Source organism: Tachyglossus aculeatus, chromosome X1 (genome assembly GCF_015852505.1).
Source record: "Tachyglossus aculeatus isolate mTacAcu1 chromosome X1, mTacAcu1.pri, whole genome shotgun sequence".
Classification (NCBI taxonomy): domain Eukaryota; kingdom Metazoa; phylum Chordata; class Mammalia; order Monotremata; family Tachyglossidae; genus Tachyglossus; species Tachyglossus aculeatus.
The window spans coordinates 736929-759126 of NC_052101.1; the positions used below are offsets into that span (position 1 = coordinate 736929).

Consider the following 22198-nt stretch of genomic DNA (forward strand, 5'->3'; position numbering starts at 1 on the left):
TATGAGTCACTTCAATTATCCACAAATCATGGATGCAGAAGACCATAATTATTTCATTCGAGTGCTCGGGGACTCTTTACTCCATGGATCATTGCTACAAAATGTCATAATAGCTTTTACGTTAGCTTTTAATATTCATATTCATGCATAGAGTGTACTTCTGTGAGCTAAACATCATGGGGAAATTGTGGATCAAAAACAGAGGATCTGTCACCAGGGTAGAGGTTTTAATGGCGCTTAAGTCCATAGGAAAATTCCTTGTCCTGGAACTGCTGAATTATTGCATGACCAGCATGTTGGAAATTATGTATCCAGGCAGGCAGCTTCTGTGAGTATCTCTGCTGAACGTAAAGATCAGTAGATAGTGTCTGAGTAAAGTCTGGTAGGAACTTGAAAAATGTTCAGAGCCAAAATAATTCAGCATAGAAATGAGCAAACATTAACTTAGTGGTTCACATGACTCTCTGTACTTCACTTTAGCAGTAATAACTGTGGCCATTTGTTAAGCACTTACTGTATGCCCAGCACTGTATTAAGCACTGGGTAAAGGCTGGATAACCCGGGCAATGGACCCAGTCATTGTCCCACATGGGGATCACTCTCTAAGGGGGAGGGAGAATAATTATTGAACAGACACAGATGAGGAAATAGGCAAGGAGAAATTAAATGACTTGCCCAGGGTCACAGAGCAGGTAAGTGGTGGAGCCAGGAGAAGCAGCGTGGACTAATGGAAAGAGCAGGGGTCTGGGATTCAGAGGACCTGGTTTCTAATCCTGGCTTCACCATCTACCTGCTGTATAACCTTGGGCAAGTCCCTTAATTTATTTGTGCCTCAATTTCCTATCCCGTAAAATGGGCAATAATACCTGTTCTCCCTCACCCCCAGAAGTGAGCCCCATTTGAGTCAGGGACTGTGTCCTATCTGATTATCTTGTATCTGCCCCAGAACTTAGTATAGTGCATATAGTAAGTGTGTAGTGAATCAGTGGTATTTATTGAGCACTTTCTGTGTGCAGAGTACTGTACTAAGTGCTTGGGAGAGTACAGTACAACAGAGTTGGTAGACATGTTCCTGCCCACAACAAGCTTACAGTCTAGAGTCTTAACAGTTATTATTATTTTCATGGTTATCATCATTATTAGGTCCTTTGATTCCCGGGCCCATGCTCTTTCCACTAGGCCACATTTTTTCTCAAGTTACAAGCTAGCTTTGTATTTCGTGCACAGGATTAACAAATGCTTCTTCAGTATTCCTTAAAGTACAACTTTAAAATTACAGCAGCATGAAAGATTGGTTTTGTAGAGTCGCTGATAGCAAAAGTACATGGAGAGTTAGTTCAGTTATCTTGAATTGGAAGTAATGATAGAAATGAGATGAATTGACCGCACGAGTTTTCTAGAACTGCCAACCACACCAACAACTAATATTTTAACATTATGAACACAGTTTTTCCAATGCAAGTAAACTTGAATTTCCAGCAAGGGTTTTAAACTATCATGACCTACCTACTGTCAAGTGAAGATGAATAATGTATCCAAACCCAGTTGTTTATTGTTTTTTTGTTGTTGTTGTTCAGGAGAAGTCCTGGACCAGAAAAATGAAGGGGGCCAGTGATAAGGGTTTAGGTGCAATGCACAACTATTTTAGCAGATATACTCCGCTTTCTGCCATCTACCCTTTCAGTGTTTGTTTAGCAGATGCAAAAAAAAAAAACAACCCAAAAAAACCCTGATTAATGCTTTTGTTTCAAATCTTACTTTTCTTGCTTTTAATTTGATAAAAAAAGGTCCCTTCCAGATAGTTCAAAGGCTTAATTCACTTGTGGCTGACTGAGATCCTTGATGTCAGATTTCAACCTTGAGTAATTTCTGTCTTTAGGCATTCGGTCTCAGTTAAATGGTAGTAAATTTTCCGTTGGAATCTCCTAAGTAACAATGGAAATTAAGGAACCCATAAATAAAAAGTTGGAAAATGTTATTTCTTTAGAAATTTAGCCACATTTAAGTGTTTTTTTTAAAGATCCTTTCAAAACTAGTCTTCATATTTTGATATTTTATGAATTATATTCCGCAGATTTTCTTGTCTCCCAATTTTCTCTCTCTTACCTATGTTCTATTTATGAGGAGGAAACTCTGCTTTCCTTCCTGGCTAATGGTAGTTCTTTTTGTGGGACTGGACCTTCACTGTGGTCAAGACAGTCAGTTTTTATGTACCGTCCTCGAGTTGTTTGCCATCTTTTTCCTGAGCATTGTCTGAGCTTCTGAGTTTTCTAAATCTTGCTAAGGAGCCTGTGGAACCCTCCAGAGTTTGATTTCTTACTGCCACGACAAGCTGTGCTTCACCAGCTCTGCTATTAGTGACAGTAGTGTTAGGCGGGTGCATTAAGAACTGCCACAAAACTAGTTTTTGAAAATCTTAACATCAGTTAGCAGATTGTTAGTAGAAGTAATGGTTAACTGAATCAAAGTAGATTTTAGTGTGCATAACTAACAAAGCATTCATATATGAAGTAGTACTTAGATTCTGATATTGTTTATATCCTTGAGGGTTTGTGTATAAAGCCCCATTTTGTTTAAAATAATGTTCCATGCATGCATACCTATCACCAGTCTACTTGTTTTGTTTTGTTGTCTGTCTCCCCATTTTAGACTGTGAGCCCGCTGTTGGGTAGGGACCATCTCTATATGCTGCCAACTAGTACTTCCCAAGCGCTTAGTACAGTGCTGTGCACACAGTAAGCGCTCAATAAATACGATTGAATGAATAAATAAATACAATTGAATGAATGCACATCAGCCTTTGCATAGCCCTCGACTAAAGGACCTCTTGAAAACATGTTTCTGGACAGGCAAAGTTGTGTTACTTGAGACAATGTTGGCTGAATATAAAGTATTTGTACAAAATGATTCCTAGTCCTAATCCCCAAATCGACCTGTTTGGTGGTATTTTTCTTTAGTTCAGAACTTGCTCTTTCTCTGCCAGTTGCACCGGCTATGGTAATGTTATTTGATGACTGTCTGGCTGGATTTTCATGGCAGATTTGATTATTTCCTTTCTGTTAGAATGCGGAGGCCTCACTCTTCAGATTTTTCCATGTAGGAAATGGTAAACTAGTTTAATCTGAGAAGCATTATGCAGTGCACATAGCATAGGAAAGTTCCTGGATGTAAGAATGTGATCCTTTATTAAAAAAAAAAAGTCATACTCTCACTCTGAGTTCCTTGCAGAATTGAATAGAATGTGGTCCTTTATAAAAAAAAGTCTTATTACTGTTGTAGAGTTCCTTGCAAAATTTAAAAGTGAATGGTATACACACACGTGCAACGTTAAAATTGTGTTATATGTTTTACTTTCGCCGTGTCTTTTTACATTCTTGTTTGCTCTTTCTTTAAGCAGAATGAATCTGAGTTTAACAAACAGAGACAGGTACAATATCTTTCTATGAATTTTTGCTCAAATTTAGCATCATTTTAGAAGCTGTCCTGGCCTTTATGTTGGGCTGTGTTTAACCAGTGCTCACTCCAGTTTGTTTTGACAAGCTGCGTTTTAGCTTTTGCATGGCAAATACTTTCCAGGAACATAATTTATGAGCGTTTTTAATAAAGCCACTAAGGCTAATAAATATCAGTTTAAGTAGTTTTAATTTGCATATGTGATGACAAGGCTTTCTTTGAAGTAATACTAATTGCTCACTTTTTAGTTGCTGCCTTTTGCAAAGAATAATTCAGAGTGTGCATTGTCAATTGTATATTTTACCAAAGAACTTGAATGTATTCACATTTTCTCTACGCACTTTACTACATACTTTTCTCTTATTGTTCATTTAACCACCGGTCCAAGGTAAGATGACTTGCCCTAATGCCTGCAGAACTTAAAAGTAGGAATGAGAAGTAATTGCTCTACAGAAACAATTTTGTATTGGTATTCTGTCCTAGGATATAACATTCCTCTGAAAGTGGGATGATTTCAAGTCCATTTCATAATGATAGGGGGACATTATTTTAAGGGAAAAAAATGTATTCAGTAAAATGGGGGAAACAATGAAATTAACACTGAAATCTCTCAATATATCTCGGGCTGAAAACTTGACTTGCTAGTCCAACTTAAAAATTTGATCCTTACCAAAGCCGTGGAATTACAATTTCATTGCTGGTTTTTTTTGCTTACTGGTGTAGTTTACTTAAGCTGTCGGGCATGGTAGCTAATCATTTGTATTTACTGAGCACTTACTGTGTGCAGAGCACTGTACTAAGCGCTTGGGAGAGTACATTACAACAATAGACACATTCCCTGCCTACAGTGAGCTTGCAGTCTAGAGGGGAAGACAGATATTAATATATATATATATAAATATACATTTTGACTACATATACATACATGTGTATGTAGTCAAAATGTAACTTTTGAACAGCAACTCTTCCTTTCATAGACTGGCTTTGTGCATGTTAATGAAATCTTTGAGTCTTAAATCTCTTTAAAATGCAAACAAAATAAATATAGATTTTAATTCAGAGCATTGTGGCAGTTATATAATTGTTCAAATGTAACCCCTCCCCCCAAAAAAAACCTGGCTTTTAGTTTTATTTACCATATATTTTATAGCATAGCACTACTTAAAGTAATCAAAAGGGTAATCAAAAAAGAGAAATTATACCATAAAAATGTTCTACCTCAGGACAAATATGAATGCTGAGTGCTTTGTAACCCCCCCCAAAATCAAAAGAAATGGGAGAAATGCTCTGAAAGTAAGGTATTTTTGAGGTTGGCATCCTAGGAGAAGCAGCGTGGCTCAGTGGAAAGAGCCCGGGCTTTGGAGTCAGAGGTCATGGGTTTGAATCCCGGCTCCACCACAAGTCTGCTGTGTGACCTTGGGCAAGTCACTTAACTTCTCTGAGCCTCAGTTACCTCATCTGTAAAAATGGGGATTAAGACTGTGAGCCCCACGTGGGACAACTTGATCACATTGTATCCCCCCCAGCGCTTAGAACAGTGCTTTGCACATAGTAAGCGCTTAACAAATGCCATCATCATTATTATTATTATTACAAGGGAAAATGGGCTTTCTTTGGAACTTCACTGTTAGGAGAAGCACCATGGCCTAGTGGAAATAGTACAGGTTTGAGAATTAGAGAACCTGAGTTCTAATGTCAGTTCCGTCAGTTGCCTGTTGTATGAACTTGGGCAAGTCGCTTAACTTCTCTGTGTATCAGTTCCCTCATCTGCAGAAATGGGGATTCAGTGCCTGTTCTCCCTCCTAAATAGACTGAGCCCAGTGTGAGACCTGATTATGGTGCTTCTACCCAGCACTTAGTACAGTACTTGGCACCAAGTATAAGCGCTTAACAAATACCGCAATTATCATTATTATTATTAAGAATAATAAAGAGTGCGGGTTTAAGCATTACCTACATTGCTGAATTTCATATCAGTTAATATTCTTTTCCAAAAGCTTTTATTATGTTTGCACCATTAACAGATAAAGGTTGGTTCTTTTAGAACTGTCATTTCTGTCATAGAGAAGCAGCGTGGCTCAGTGGAAAGAGCACGGGCTTTGGAGTCAGAGGTCATGGGTTCGAATCCCGACTGCCAATTGTCAGCTGTGTGACTGGGGGCAAGTCACTTAACTTTTTTTGTGCCTCAGTTACCTCATCTGTAAAATGGGGATTAAGACTGTGAGCCCCCGTGGGACAACCTGTTCACTTTGTAACCTCCTCAGTGCTTAGAACAGTGCTTTGCACATAGTAAGTGCTTAATAAATGCCAATATTATCATTATTATTATTATTTGAAACTGCAGAGGAAGTTTAAGGCAGTGTGTGAAATCTAAGACTTAATATGGGTGAATAGTAGTACTACTGGTTAGAGAATAGAAAAATATTTATAGTGAGGTACGTTGACTAAAAATGTCAGCCTTTATTGAACAGAGTGAAAATCACATCATAACTCATATTTTTGTATTGTACTCTCCCAAGCACTTCATACAGTGCTCTGCCCATAGTAAGTACTCAGTAAATACTGTTGATGATGTTGATGATATTTCAACAAAATGCTTCTGACATCCACAGAAGGGTGGAAATGCTGAAATTCTTAACTCATCCTTCAGTAAAACAGTGTGCCATCTTAAAAGAAAAAAGAAGAGAATTGCTGTATTGAAGAGCCACAATGGAAGCAAAGGAGGCTTGAGAGATTGAAACAACTTGATAATCTGAACTGTGCTTGAGGCAAGGGAGGATATTGTAGAGTTATGTAGGAAGGATTCTCTATAGCATCAATTCATGTATATGCATACTTGAAAATAGGAAGGATATGTATAGTTGCACATTTCAACAGAGAGAGAGAGAGAGAGAGAGAGCGCAGTTTTAAAATGCCATTTGTCTCACTAGACAAGATACAAAACTCATTCAAATAACTTTTGGGGAGTTAGGCCTGCAAGGCTCATAATTGCTTCCCAGAGTACCGCCTGGATATAATTCAGTACATTTATTTCAGAACTTTTGTGATTTGGAATGTGTCTACCAACTCTGTTATATTATAATCAACCTACACATCAGGCAGAAGCTCCTCACCCTCGGCTTCAAGGCTGTCCATCCCCTCACCCCCTCCTACCTCACCTCCCTTCTCTCCTCCTACAGCCCAGCCCGCACCCTCCGCTCCTCTGCCGCTAATCTCCTCACCGTACCTCGTTCTTGCCTGTCCCGCCACTGACCCCCAGCCCACGTCATCCCCCTGGCCTGGAATGCCCTCCCTCTGCCCATCCGCCAAGCTAGCTCTCTTCCTCCCTTCAAGGCTCTACTTAGAGCTCATCTCCTCCAGGAGGCCTTCCCAGACTGAGCCCCCTCCTTCCTCTCCCCCTCTTCCCCCTCCCCATCCCCCCCGCCTTACCTCCTTCCCCTCCCCACAGCACCTGTATATATGTATATATTTGTATGTATTTATTACTCTATTTTATTTGTACATGTTTATTCTATTTATTTTATTTTGTTCATATGTTTTGTTTTGCTGTCTCCCCCTTCTAGACTGTGAGCCCACTGTTGGGTAGGGACCGTCTCTATATGTTGCCAACTTGTACTTTCCAAGTGCTTAGTACAGTGCTCTGCACACAGTAAGTGCTCAATAAATACGATTGAATTCTCCCAAGCGCTTAAACTTAGAACAGTGCTGCACACAGTAAGCATTCAATGAATGTGATTGATTGATTGTGTTATAAAACTATTATTATCATTTCCTTCTAGACTGTAAGCTCATTGTGGGCAGCGAATGTATCTGTTTTAGTGTATCGTCCCAAGCACTTAATACAGTGCTCTGCACAAAGTAAGCACTCAATAAATGCGACTGACTGTAGCCAGGCCACCTGACCTGGCCTTCCTTTGTAGCATTTGACTCTGTAGCATTGAAGCTACTGGCAAGTTCCAAAATACTCTTTGTAGATGTGGGAGGAACCTTACATTTTTTTATAGAACAGGTTTGCCCAAAAATATGCCCCTCGTCAGTCAGTGCCATAATGACAGACAAAATCCAAAAGCACTGTATTACCTAGGAGGCTTGTTAATGAGTGGTAGATTGGAGTTGAGGTATGGTTTTCAGTTTCTCTTTTGATTATAAATGTGCATAATTATAGCTATTATTGGTTAGTGGGGCAGAAAATTTAACTAATCAATAATTACTAACCATTTTCAATTTGGTAGTATTTTTGGAACTCTAGAAATTTAGATTTTAAGTGAAAAGATGATTTTAAATCGCTAGCGCTAATAGCATTCAGCGAAATAATTCATAGCTAATCTAACATAATAAGTGTTTGTATTGCTAAGGGAATTGCAATTGAGGTAATTGTATCTGTTACCATTTATATTTTTTTGTGTTCTCAGAGTTTTAATGTAAATTATTTTTATTCCCTTAAGATGGACATTAATGGGATTAAAAATGTGTAATTTCAACCTGTAGTTGTTACGGAGTATTGCAGCACGGTGGAAACTTATATTTATAATTTTTTTTTTACATTTTCAGTCAAATTTTTGAAATGAGGTTTTGATTACAAAAGAACATTTAAACATATGTAATTATACGTATATCTCTAGGTAAATTAGAGTGATTCATCTTTTACCAGCACCCATTCCCAACTTTTTTTAAAATTTTTTTTTCTGAAATAATGATTACTATGGGTATTGATCACTAATGAATGGGAACTCTCTTTTCATTAAAATATAACCAGATGTTTAGACTTCCTAGGTTAGAACTTCTCTTTCCACGTACTTAAACTCACCCCGGAAAGGAGTGTGCATATCAAATTTTGACCAGCAGCTAGTAAAGAATAGTAAAAGCAGCCGTTCTCTCGGAGGCTCCAAGGGTGCAGAAACGCATCCCTAGGATGTGTGGAGAACGACACAACCTCCCTTTGCTTCCTCCCTGCCTTTCAAGGGAAGCAGGTTTAGAGTTAGGCTGGGGGAGGTGGGCGGGGAATGGTCAACATTTTGAAGCGCTTAGTACAGTGCTCTGCACACAGTAAGCGCTCAATAAATACGATTGATTGATTGAAGGCATCCTTGCAGTCACCCACCGTCTACCAGATGAAATCACCCCAGGGTAATTACCTCAGGGTGTCTGTTTCAGAAAGAGTTTCTTATACGTATTTAAAAATCTTAGCCAAATCAGAATCCTCTTTCCCAGAACAAAATGCTTAAGAAAGTATCATCAGCTCTAGGGTCTTCTCATTCTTCCTCTTCCTCACTCTCCTTCTTTTTCCCCCAGCCCAAATATAAAATTTGGCTGGTCTATTTTTTTACTGTTAGTATGACTTGTAATGTTAAATGGTAAAATAAGTAATGAATGTTTAAAAAAAACAACTGATCTTTCCTGTTAAGTTATTTGATGTCTTATTTCCGGCTTTTGGAGGGATATTTTTAGACATGCACACGATGTGGAAATAGTTATCAGCCTCACATCAGTCTTATCAGCCACACTTTTGCACACTGATAAAAATCTCCCTGTTAGTAATTTCATCTTTGAGTCCCAAATGATAGTTACATGTGTGTGTGTGTGTGTGTTCATCTATTTTAGGGAGATAGTTGATTTACTAGTATTCGCTAGATTACTTTGTAGCTAATGAACACTGTGTGTTGATTTTTCTAAATATTTATATATTTACTTTAATTTTTTATTTGTCAGGGGCCAACATTATTGAGGACTTGGCTGTTTTACTTTTTCACTCAAATTTGACAAGTTTCTTCAGAGAGAGTTTTAATATGTATCAAATATAATAATCTAAAATATAGTTTACATGATATATAATAGGTTGGTCTCAAAAAGAATTATATACTACATCTTTGCAGTTTGAGTTGATTTCTCAGTAATGTCTTATAGCTATCCAAGATGTATTTATGCCTGTTCTCTTTGTATGCCTATCTACCTCAGTTATTCTTATTTAAGAGAAGTGCAAGAATTTCTCTCTATACCCCCAAGGCAAATTAATAATCATTTCCAAATTTGGCTTAAATATGTGGGTAGAAATTTATTCTTCATTCTCTTTTACAGTGTCATATTCTGGGCTTTGCTAAAGCCGAGCGCTGCAGTGGGGACAGGGAGGAAGGGTTGTGTAGTGTGTCCTAAGGGATGCTTCCTTTGGGACCACAGAATATTTGTCTAAGCCACATCTTACTATGCTCACAGCAGCTCATACTGAGAAAAGTTCAGTGTTGAATTAGAACGCTTCAGTGACAAATTTGGCCTGAGGTGGAACTTCAGGCATCTTAAATGACGTATTCATATTGCATAAACACCTTTTTAAATTACAGGGAGCTGGGCCAGTCACTGGACCGTCCGTGGTGTCTCTAAGTGCAATGACTGTGGAAGCAGTGTGTGAGAAACTGAAGCAGATCGAAGGGCTTGATCAGGGTATGCTCCCTCAGTACTCTGCAACAATCAAAAAGGTAATACTTGCGCATTCGTGTTGCCAGCAGAGGGAAAACAAATGCAGGCCAAGTAAACGTCGTAATTGTGCTGTTGTTAAACACCTACTCTGTGCCAAGCACCGTGCTGGGGTAGACAGTTGCATCAGATTAGACTTAGTCCCTGTCCCACATGGGGCTCACACTCTAATGGGGAGTGAAAAGAGGTACTTAATCCCCATTTTATGGATGAGGAAATTGAGGCACAGAAAAGGCACAGCTTCAGATAGGATGTTTGTGGTCCTTTAGGGATAGGACAGCATTCCTCTTCAGAATTTTTGGTAGCACAATCATTCTCTTAAATTTATAGTTCAGTCAGTGTTGGAAAGATCAATATGTCCGTACGCCCTTCCCTGGGTTGTAACTGGCTGTTACTTCTTATCTTTTTTCCCCATTTCAACTTCTACCCCTCCTTCTTCTCTTCTCTTCTTTTATTAATTATGTGTTGCATTTATTGAGTCCTTAAGATGTGTGGAAAAAATAACTAAAAGTGTTGGAGAAAGAGACAAAGGTGATAATTCATTATGCAAAAGATGAGAATCTGAACCTCTATTTTATCAGCTCTTTGGAGGTTCATTCTTTTCATTCAGTCATATTTATTGAGCGCTTACTGTGTGTAGAGCACTGTACTAAGCACTCAGAAAGTATAGTTCAGCAACATATAGAGGCAGTCTCTACCCAACAATGGGCTCACAGTCTAGAACATGTCCAAGACTGAACTTCTTGTCTTCCCTCCCAAACCCTGCCCTCTCCCTGACTTTCCCATCACTGTTGACGGCACTACCATCCTTCCCGTCTCACAAGCCCGCACCCTTGGTATCATCCTCGACTCTGCTCTCTCATTCACCCCTCACATCCAATCCGTCACCAAAACCTGCCGGTCGCACCTCCGCAACATTGCCAAGGTCCCCCCTTTCCTCTCCATCCAAACAGCTACCCTGCTCGTTCAAGCTCTCATCCTAGCCCATCTGGACTACTGCATCAGCCTCCTCTCCGATCTCCCATCCTCCTGTCTCTCCCTACTTCAATCCATACTTCACGCCGCTGCCCGAATCGTCTTTGTCCAGAAACGCTCTGGGCACGTTACTCCCCTCTTCAAAAATCTCCAGTGGCTACCAGTCAACCTAAGCATCCGGCAAAAACTCCTCATCCTCAGCTTCAAGGCTGTCCATCACCTCGCCTCTTCTTACCTCACCTCCTTTCTCTCCTTCTCCAGCCCAGCCCGCACCCTCCGCTCCTCTGCCACTAATCTCCTCACCGTGCCTCGTTCTCGCCTGTCCCACCGTCGACCCCTGGCCCACGTCATCCCCCGGGCCCAAGTCATCCCCCTGGCCTGGAATTCATTCATTCATTCAATCGTATTTATTGAGCGCTTACTTAGTGCAGAGCACTGTACTAAGTGCTTGGGAAGTACAAGTTGGCAACATATAGAGACGGTCCCTACCCAACAGTGGGCTCACAGTCTAGAAGGGGGAGACAGAGAACAAAACCAAACATATTAATGAAATAAAATAAATAGAATAAATATGTACAAATAAAATAAATAAATAGAGTAATAAATATGTACAAACACATATACATATATACAGGTGCTGTGGGGAGGGGAAGGAGGTAAGGCGGGGGGGGATGGGGAAGGGGAGGAGGGGGAGAGGAAGGAGGGGGCTCAATCTGGGAAGGCCTCCTGGAGGAGGTGAGCTCTCAGTAGGGCTTTGAAGGGAGGAAGAGAGCTAGCTTGGCGGATGGGCAGAGGGAGGGCATTCCAGGCCAGGAGGATGACGTGGGCCGGGGGTCGACGGCGGGACAGGCAAGAACGAGGCCTAACGGTGAGGAGACTAGCGGCAGAGGAGTGGAGGGTGTGGGCCCTCCGCACATCCGCCAAGCTAGCTCTCTTCCTCCCTTCAAAGCCCTACTGAGAGCTCACCTTCTCCAGGAGGCCTTCCCAGACTGAGTCCCCTCCTTCCTCTCCCCCTCTTCCCCCTCCCCATCCCCCCGCCTTACCTCCTTTCCGTTCCCACAGCACCTGTATATATGTATATATGTTTGTACGCATTTATTACTCTATTTATTTTATTTGTACGTATTTATTCTATTTATTTTATTTCGTTAATATGTTTGGTTTTGTTCCCTGTCTCCCCCTTCTAGACTGTGAGCCCACTGTTGGGTAGGAACCGTCTCTATATGTTGCCAACTTGTACTTCCCAAGCGCTTAGTACAGTGCTCTGCACACAGTAAGCGCTCAATAAATACAATTGAATGAATGAGTGAATGAATAGAAGGGGGAGACAGACAGCAAAACAAAACTGTTTCATCTTCCTTATGACTATATTTTTGGTGCCTTCACTTGAAGTGAGTTTGGGGAAATACTATGTCAGGGTTCATGTGGGGGTGAACAAATGCTCCCAGCTTATTTGGAGGATTAATAAGAGTGAAAATGATTTATTAAGTTTGGAGATCTGTTCCCTAGCCCACGTCCTACCTCTGGCCTGGAACGCTCTCCCTCCTCAAATCTGCCCCACAATCACACTTCCCCCCCCTTTAAAGCCCTACTGAAGGCTCACCTCCAAGAAGCCTTCCCAGACTAAGCACCCCTTTTCCTCAGCTGCCCCTCCCCTCCACACCGACTCACTCCCTTTGCTTTACCCTCTCAGTACTTGTGTGTGTATATATATACATATCTATAATTCTATTTATTTATATTAATGCCTGTTTACTTGTTTTAACATGTATATATTTATAATCCTGTTTATATTAATGCCTGTTTACGTGTTTTGATGTCTGTCTCCCCCTTCTGACTGTAAGCCTGGTGTGGGCAAAGATTGTCTCCCTATTGCTAAATTGTACTTTCCAAGAACTTAGTACAGTACTGTGACACAGTAAGTGCTCAGTAAATACGATTGAGTGAATATACGTCCCAATAAATAAGGCTTACAGTCTAGAGGCGGGTAGGAAACTGTTGTTTTCTGAACCCTTGAAAATGTCTCCTGTGTGGGGTTACGAAGCCATAGAGCCACTGAGTTGTTCTTTGATTGGAAACTCCAAGAGAGCAGGGATTTTGTTTATTTCTTATTGTTCTTTCTCCCAAGCACTTAGGACACTACTTCTCAGTTAGGAGGTGCTCGAAAAATGTCACCGATGTTACTGGAAGGAAGGGCCTGAGAAATTTATAATCCGGCCATACGTATGCATTCCCAAATAATCAGAGCTGAAGCGTGCAAAGGAGTTGGATTTCAAAGTCAGAAAGAGGGAAAGACAGAAGCCAAAGACACCCACTCTGTATACCCCAAGCACACCAATTCCTATAGCCTTACCAAAAACCTTCTTAAAACAAATGGAGGAGGTAGTGTTAGTTGAGGAAGGAGTTCCTCAGCCATCGGGAAGCAGTGAAGATTTGGGGTTTTTTATTTTTAATGGCATTTATTAAGCACCTACTACGTGGAGGGACAGAGGGCTCCAAGTCAGGTTTCAGAGGCCTTCTAGGGAAAGGTTTGGGGCTCAGAAGTGAGGCACCTACCTGTGAAGGGGACAAACGTTCATAGTAGGTCTAACCTGGCATCCAAAGATCCTAAGGGAAAGGCCCACAGGGGGTGAAATGGTATGAATGAATGAGTGAATTAGTAATTATGGTATATAAGTGCTTAATGTCTGCCAAGCACTATACTAGAAGCTGGGATAGATTCAAGATGATCAAATCAGATGCATTTCCTGTCCCAGGTGGTGCTTGCAGTGTCAGGGTGAGGGAAAATAGGCATTTAATCCCTATGAGAGGAAACCGAGGCACAGAGAAGTCAAGTGACTAGTCCAAGGTCACATGGCAGGCAAGCGGCAGATCCAGGATTAGAAGAGTGGAATGGATCAGGAAAAAGGGTGCACGAAGTCCTCTTCAAGAAAGAAGAAAGAGTTCTGGGAAAAGAAGGAAGAGTGCTAGGAAAGGGAAATTCTGGTCTCTTTGTTACCCAGTGAACTTGTTTCTAATACTTGCGAGGCCTCTACTAAAAATCGTATTCAGAGTTGTAATCAGTGTGCCTGTAGGGGCTCAGTAAGTCCCGTTCCTGAGAAAGCTGCAGAAGTCAGGAGGGAGAAAAGAGCCTGTGCTTTCCGAAGCCTGCCCCGGGAGGGGCACAGCTAGCTAGACTCCCAGTAATCCCCTTGCCTTCCAGTAACGCTGGTTTGTGAGACAGAGGGTGATGGCGATGCCCATCGGGGTGCAGGAATGGGGTTTGCTAGGCAGGGAGCCCCAATCGAATCCATCCGGGGATGGAAAGAAACAGAGGGCATTAGGCCTCAGTGGATGCCTTCAAATGTCTAGGCTCTCCTAAGTGAGCAAAGGGAGGCTGGGGAAGGAGGCTGGGGGCTGCGCTTCGGCTCAAGAGCCCATGGAACTTCACCATCTGTCCCTCAGCTCTAATGTACAAATCATTATTTCTGTGGTTAACACCAACAGTCTGGTTTTTCTATGCCATTATATAGTCTGAGCTACTGACGAGAAAATAGATGGAATATCCACTGGTATGGTGCAGAATATTGTACTTTTTTGCTTTAAACTGATTTATCCTATTTTTACTTTTTATTTAGGCGAATATAAATGGCCGTGTATTAGCTCAGTGCAACATTGATGAACTGAAAAAAGAAATGAGCATGAATTTTGGTGACTGGCACCTCTTCAGAAGCACAGTAAGATGCAATAATATAATGATTAATATTTTCCAGGAGTATGAATCCATTTTTGTTCATAAATACAGGTGCAGATTGCTGTATGTTTGTTTAAGAGCAAAGATGTAATTGCAGTATTTGCAGGGTAACTCATCCAAAGTGCTAAATAGAGTCTCCCTTCATCAGGAGTCCAGATGCCAGGGCCACAGGGCCTGGCCTGGAGTTGTTATTTTCCCTCCTCCAGCTCAGAGGGTCACTGAAGCTGGATCTCTGCCCCAAAATCTGGGAGTGACCACCTTCCTCTTGGCTCTTTCCAGCCCTCAAACAAAACGTTGCCCACCTCGGTTCTACTTCAGCCATTTTTCTGAGTAATATGTATTCATAAGAACATAGGGAAACAGATGAGAAGCAGTGTGGCCTAATGGATGGAACACAGGCCTGGGACCTGGGTTCTAATCCCAGCTCTGCCACATGTCTGCTGTGTGACCCTGGGCAAGTCACTCAACTTCTCTGTGCCTCAGCTACCTCATCTGTAGAATGGAGATTAAGACTATGAGCCCCATGTGGGGCATGGACTGTGTCCAACCTGATTAGCTTATATCTACCCCAGCATTTAATATGGTGCCTGGCACATAGTAAGCACTTGACACATATCTTTTAAAAAAAGAAATATACTCCAAGAAAGCTGGTATTCATAGGAATTTCATCTGTGTGTTAAGGAATTGCTGTATTATGGAGAATCTATAAAGAGAAATATAGCTCTAAAATAGTAATAATAATTGTGGGTTTTGTACTAAACAGTGCAGTGGGTACAAGCAAATTGGGTTGGACAAAGCCCCTGTCCCATGTGGGGCTCACACTCTTAATTCCTGTTTTACAAATGAAGAAATTGAGGCCTAGAGAAGTGAAGTGACTTGCCCAAGGTCACATAGCAGACAAGTGGCAGAACTGGGATTAGAACCCATGAATTTATGAGTCCCAGACCGATGCTGTATCCACTATGCCATGTTGCTTCTTTGTGCTTATATAGTAATTCGCAGGTGTTAGGCGTAGTTGTTTTTGTCATCTTTCAAATGAGTACTAATAGTGTTATATCATTATGGGTCTTAGTTTGTGTTTGATATTATCTATCAAGCTGTAAGTGTACCTCATCCTCTGAAGACTTCATGCTTTAGATTTTGTGCTTTTTGCAGTGAATTTACTAAAATCACCTTACTAAAAAGCCTTATAAAAATTCATTCACTCATATTTATTGAGCACTTGCTGTGTGCAGAGCACTTAGTGCTTGGGAGAATACAATATAATAGTAAACCCTGTCCACAACGAGCTTATTGTCTAGAGCCAGGGAGATAGGCATTAATTTAAATAAATAAATTACAGGTGTGTGCATAAGAGCTGTGGGGCTGGGGGGGGGGGGGTGAACAATGGGAGCAAGTCAGGGTGACAGAGAAGGGAGTGGGAGAAGAGGAAAGAGTGTCTTAGGGAAGACCTCTTGGTGGAGATGTGCCTTTAATAAGGCTTTGAAGCTGGGGGAGAGTATTGGTCTGTTGGATTTGAGGAGGGAGGGCTTTCCAGGCCAAAGGCAAGATGTGGGCCAGGGGTCAGCGACAAGATAGATGGGATCAAGGCAATGAGAAGGTTAGCATTAGGAGCGAAGTGTGCGGGGCTGGTTTGTAGTAGGAGAGTAGCCAGGTGAGGTAGGAGAGGGCAGGGTGATTGAGTGCTTTAAAGCCAGTGGTGAGGAGTTTTTGTTTGATGCAGAGGTGGATGGACCCTGGAGTTTTTTGAGGAGTGGGGAAACATGTCCGGAGCATCTCCGTCAAGAAACCTTCCCAGACTAATGACCTTCCGTCATTTCCCCGACTCTGCCTCCCTCCTGGTTGCGTATATACTTGGATCTGATCCCTTTAAATACTTGATATTTACCCCCCTGCCATTAACTCCCCAGCACTTAAATACATATCTGTAATTTAATGTTTGGCTCTCCCTCTAGAATGTAAGCTCCTTGTGGGCAGGGAATATGTCTACCAATTCTCTTGTACTCTGTCCAAGTGCCTAGGATAGTGCTCTCACAAAGTAAGCATGAAATAAATGCCATTAATTAATTTGAAACTTTTTACTGAGAAATTTTAATCATTTCACTTTCTTCTGCATTAAGGTCTTGGAAATGAGAAATACAGAAAATCAGGGCATTCCCGAGGATTCCCGACTGCTCCCGGAGCATGCTAGTATCGCAGTTTCTCACGGGGAATCCGTCCGTCATCCTCCCCATAATGAACTGCCTCACACTGAACTCTCCAACCAGGCTCCCTACACCCTCAACTTCAGTTTCGAGGAATTGAACACTATTGGACTTGATGAGGCTCCTCCACGTCACAGTAACTTGAGTTGGCAGGTACAGTACTTTCCCCTCTCTAAACCGTCAAGGAAATATTGGTATTCATTCATGGTAGAAATCATGATCGCTCTTTTTGTTGAGGAGTGCTTTTTCTCTTTGCTATTCATTATCATATGTTTTAGCTCATGGCACCAAAGGAATCTTTGCTCTGAGCTGTGTAACTTCTTTGAGTCCACAAAAACATGTATTTTCCAAATCGTTTTTTTTTTTGCTCCATGCCATTGAATTCAGATGAAAGCATGGAAAGCATTGACAGATTTTCCAGCACACAGGCTGTTCCTCTCTATCTGTGTTCAAATTAAACAGATGGGGGAGGGTGGGGGAAGAGCAGCAACAGGAAGGAGATGAGTGAGAGGGAGAAATGTAGGGAAACAGGAAAGAAGAGCCAGAGAAGCAGGATCGGAAAGGAAGGAACAGAAAGTGGAAAGAGGAGGGTCGAGGACAAAGGACAAGTGAGGCAAGGAAAACAAAAATAGGAATCATCCACAAAGCAATCCATTTAGAAAGGGACAGTATTCATGAAAAGCAATTCAGATACTGTATGGGTAGGGCTGGGTTTTTTAAAGTTTTTTGAGTGGATTTTTTTGGCAATAGGCTGTTTTATTCTTGTATTCATTGCTCCCTTTCTTACTGTCTCCATTAGTTACTGTTCTCCTTCCTTTCAGTTTTCCGTTCATCATGAATGAATGGAAGGTAACCCCCCCTCCCATGCATGGTTATTCAAGAACAGAATTAGTCATTGTGTTATTTGTGACACTAGTAAGAAGATGGGTGAAAGTGCTTAATTTGCAGCCTCAACTTGAGTAACTTACATCTTTCTGTCTCCCTGAGTTCCTTTAGGTGTTCTGAGACTTCCCCCACCCTAGTTTTTCCTTAATGCTTATTTCCTACAGAAACCCAGAAGGAACCTGTTGGCCTGCCTCTGGCTGCTTATCTTCTTTGTACATTGTGGAGGAACCTTTAAGGGGACATGGGCATTTCTTTCCTTCAAAGGCTCTGGGAGGAGCTCTGTAGCCTGAATTCCTCCTCTTCTCTTCTTCCTCTTTTCCTTTCTTTCTTCCTTAGTCTGTTCTTCCCTCGACTTCTCTTTCTTATTCTTACTGTTCCTCCATTCCTTTACACCTTTCCTTTCGGCTCTGTTTCATTTTCTCTTTATTTATATTCCTGTGGGACCTGAGTCCAGGACACACCCAAAAACCTGGCGTTGAAAACCATTTCTGCATGTCCTTACTTTTAGTGGACCATTCTCTTGACCTCCTAGGACCTGGTGTCTCAAATCCATCTTTTCTCTTTTTTCCCCCCATGCATTGGGACATCTTCTTCTGTGTTTTCCCTTATCATTGTAAATGGGTATTTGGGGGAAAGGGCAGGGACAGTCCTGTAGTTCTGATCTCGCAGTGTGAAGGAGAGAGTATTTTCTGAAATGCCCCAATGTTTTGTTTGGGCATTGTGGTTTTGAGGTGTCTCATCCCCCATCACTTAGAGTAGTGTTTTTATCATTTTTCTTTGTGGAATGGGGGGCTTTTATCAAACAAGATCTTAAAGTGAAGGGCCTTGATCGAGTTTGCCAGGGGAACTCGCTCTAATTATCGTACGTCTAGACCCATATGATAGAAGCATTTTCTCAAAATTTTTGATTGGTTTTCAGAGCTGGGTAAATGGAATACATGGGTGAATATTAGGTTCAGAGTGCGCTGATTGCACTTTTAAATAGCATTTGAGGGCTCCAAGGTGTGTTCTACCCCGGTTGTGCACATTTATTCCCGTAGCTGAAATTGATTATGCTCCTGTACTGCTTATTAAAAACTATTTTCTTTTTTTCTTTCTTCACAGTCACAAACTCGCAGAACCCCAAGTCTTTCGAGTCTCAATTCCCAGGATTCCAGTATTGAAATCTCAAAGCTTACCGATAAGGTGCAGGCAGAATATAGAGATGCTTATAGAGAATACATTGCACAGATGTCTCAACTAGAAGGGGGGGCGGGTTCCGCAGCTGTCAGTGGCCGATCTTCTCCTCATAGCACAGGGCTGTATTACATGGGGCAGAGCGCCTCAGGCAGCTCTATTCATTCTGGGCTAGAGCAAGACAAAGGCAAGGAGAGCGAACAGAAACCAGAGGACGGCAGAAAGCCCTTTTTGATCAAAAGAGATGTGTTAGATTATACATCATCAGGGGTTTCCACTACCGACGCGTCTCCTTTAGACCCTATCACGGAGGAAGACGAGAAGTCTGACCAGTCTGGGAGCAAGCTCCTCCCAGGAAGGAAATCCTCAGAGAGGTCGAGCCTTTTCCAGACGGACTTAAAGCTTAAGGGAGGCGGGCTGCGCTATCAGAAACTGCCAAGCGATGAAGATGAATCAGGGCCTGAAGAATCCGATAACACTCCCCTTCTCAAAGAAGATAAAGATAAGAAAGCCGAAGGAAGGGCAGACCGGATGCCGAAGACCCCGGAACATGGGTCTGAGCCCATCCGAACATTGATCAAAGCCAAGGAGTACCTGGCGGATGCCCTTCTAGACAAAAAGGATTCCTCGGACTCGGGTGTGAGATCCAGCGAGAGCTCTCCCAATCACTCTCTGCACAATGAAGCTTCTGAGGCGTCCCGCCTTGAAAAGGCCAATCTTATAGAGCTTGAAGATGACAGCCACAGCGTCCCACGAGGGCTGCCCCGCAGCCTCAGTGGCCTCCAGGACCCACTTGTAGCGCGCATGTCCATTTGCTCAGAAGATAAGAAGAGCCCGTCGGAGTGCAGCCTGATCGCTAGTAGCCCGGAGGAGAGCTGGCCCGCTTGCCAGAAAGGCTACAACTTGAACCGAACGCCTAGCACAGTGACCCTGAACAATAACAGCGCCCCAGCAAATCGGGCGAACCAAAACTTCGAAGAACTGGAAGGGATTCGAGAAAACTCGCCCGTCATTTTGAGGCCTGGCCCCAGTTCCAACTCGACGGCCATTCAGAATGAAAATCTGAAGAGTCTTGCTCAGAAGCGAAGTCAGCGTTCCACTTACACAAGGCTGTCCAAAGATTCTTCAGAGCTCCATACCGTTACCGCTTCTGAGAGTGCAGGTTTTGGCGAAGAGCGAGAAAGCATTCTTTAAGCAGAGTGAGCGAGATTAGAGCCGAGCACCTTCATCTTGGGATTCATTGTTCTTCAGTCCAGGCACATCTCCTCGTATCCGTTATTTTCTCCATATGTGGCAGTTGCTCTCTGAGGGGAAGGAAAGATTGGGCCTGTAGACTGTCTGCCTCTGTCGTTCCCCCTTCGTAGTTCCAAAATTAAGAACCCTTGACTTTTTTCATGGTGGTTTGCGAAACCATATTTAGTTTTTTAAAAATCCTTCTCTTCCCCTGGCTTGTGTTTGGTTGAGTGGGAACCTGGGAAGTCTGCAAAGGTCAGGACCCTTAATTACTTGCAAAAGATTTAGCTTTCAAATGGGAGTAGCACAGGCAATCCTCGGGAAAGGGCATCTGGCCTCCCTGCTGCGTTTTCACAAGATGGTCCTCATTAGAGAAGATGGCCGAGTGTGAGCCTATTGAGTAGCCTCCGAGTTGAGAACCGCCATGGAACATGAGCCAATATACACTGCAAAAGGTGCTTGGGCTTAGGGTTTTGGTTTCTAAAGGGTAAAATTGTATTGAACAGATACTGGGAAGGTCAGTTGTTAAAGCTAGCTAACAGTCTGAATCCTGAGCAAAAGGACTCTCTTCAAGTTGTCCTTTTCTGTCTTTCTCCTCTCCTCTCCCCCTCAGCCTTAAATCCCTGGCTGGGGCTCTTCTGTTCTGCATATGGCTGGGCCATGGTTCACTAGGGTAGTGAAGTAGCAGTCGGTTGCCAACCTGGTTGGGGGCCCCCCTCGTCCACTCCCATTTTGGTTCTTTCACTTCACCTCCTGAACCCCAGAGCTGGGCTCCAGGAAGCACTCAAGCTCCCCTGCGGTTTCCCAAATGACTGTGTCTGGAGGCCCCCAACACAGGGGTCCTTGTCATCCCACCATGGGCGACTGCACTCTCATCTCTCATGTTGTGTCAAGTTGTATGGGCGTTTTCCCAGTCCTCAGCGCTCTGACTGCTGAATTTGGTGAATCCAGTTAGTGAACAAGACAAGAAACCCACATCTATTGAAAGCAATTCCGAGGCCAAATGAGCACATCACCGAACCCCGAAATATGATGGATTTTTTTACTTTGGAGTTGGTGCCAGGGAACGAGTCATCGTCATCTGACAATAATGAAGCAGGACAACAGAAGTATTAAAGTCACTTGGAGCGAGTGTGATTCTTACATTCCATATGTCTTCTTAACTTGCTCTCTACACACATATGACTCCACTTAAGTATTGGTATGTGTAGTTAGTTTAGTGTGCCTGCATCACGCGCTAAGCTGTTGTGTTTGGAAGTAGCCTTCGGAGTATGCAGTGTACTGATGCGAGTGTCATAACTAGGGAGGACTGGGAGTTCATCCTCATCTTCATATTGTAGGAGAATTACATTATCTGAGTTTAGTATTAACATTGTGACAGGTGTTTAGGACACAATATCTCTGTTAGTATGTGTCGTGGATTATTTATTGTGGGTCAGAAATCTCCCAATCATTGCACTAAATAGTACCTCCACTTGTAGTCTTCAGTTAAGGTGGCATTACTGTTGCTTCAGTGTTTGTGTGGTCAAATCAAGTTTATGACATGTCGATATTGCATGAATTTGCAGTAATGGATAGTTGATTTTTAGCTCCTAGGAAAAAAAGGAAAAAGATTACTATTACAATCACTGCATTAAAATTTAGTGGCCATTCAATGTGATGCTGTGTAATGAGATATTTTAGGCCTAGCATTGAATTTAATATCAGCTAAGTAGCTGATCTGAATATCACTGTAACACATCCATTATTACTACTGTAAGAGAATTTGCATGATTTTCAGCCCAATAGACCTAGAGAACAATAAAGAACTGGCATGTTGTTTTTGACTCTTGAGTTTTTATTTGCTGGAGCAATCATTTTTAGGCCCTCGCTCAAAATGAATATGCATTTTGTTTGCTTCTCAGTCTGAAAGCTTTTTTTTCAGATCCTTGTTTTACACATCCATTAATCGGCTGAAAAGTGTGTTTAAATTTAAAGTCGTTCAATTGGCCAGTTCCTACAGTGCTCGAGCTGTTGTAGGATCAAGTTAAGCCCCATGGCGGTCTGGTCATCTTTAGTAAGTCACATATGG

The 22198-nt window shown here is 42.2% G+C and overlaps 1 protein-coding gene across 8 annotated transcripts in view; it reads left to right on the top strand.

Moving 5' to 3' along the window:
• Window positions 1–21946, top strand: part of KIDINS220 (kinase D interacting substrate 220) — a 104001-nt gene extending 82055 nt beyond the window's left edge. For 3 of the 8 annotated variants that reach the window (XM_038772685.1, XM_038772684.1, XM_038772687.1), the window contains 5 exons: window positions 3395–3427; window positions 9789–9923; window positions 14514–14612; window positions 16750–16986; window positions 18823–21946. In XM_038772685.1, coding sequence (XP_038628613.1) covers window positions 3395–3427; window positions 9789–9923; window positions 14514–14612; window positions 16750–16986; window positions 18823–20088 — 1770 coding nt within the window. In that variant the 3' untranslated portion in view covers window positions 20089–21946. The remainder of the gene's footprint in view (window positions 1–3394; window positions 3428–9788; window positions 9924–14513; window positions 14613–16749; window positions 16987–18822) is intronic. The other 5 variants (XM_038772686.1, XM_038772688.1, XM_038772690.1 and 2 more) reach the window with 2 other exon arrangements.
• The last annotated feature ends 252 nt before the right edge of the window (window positions 21947–22198 follow it).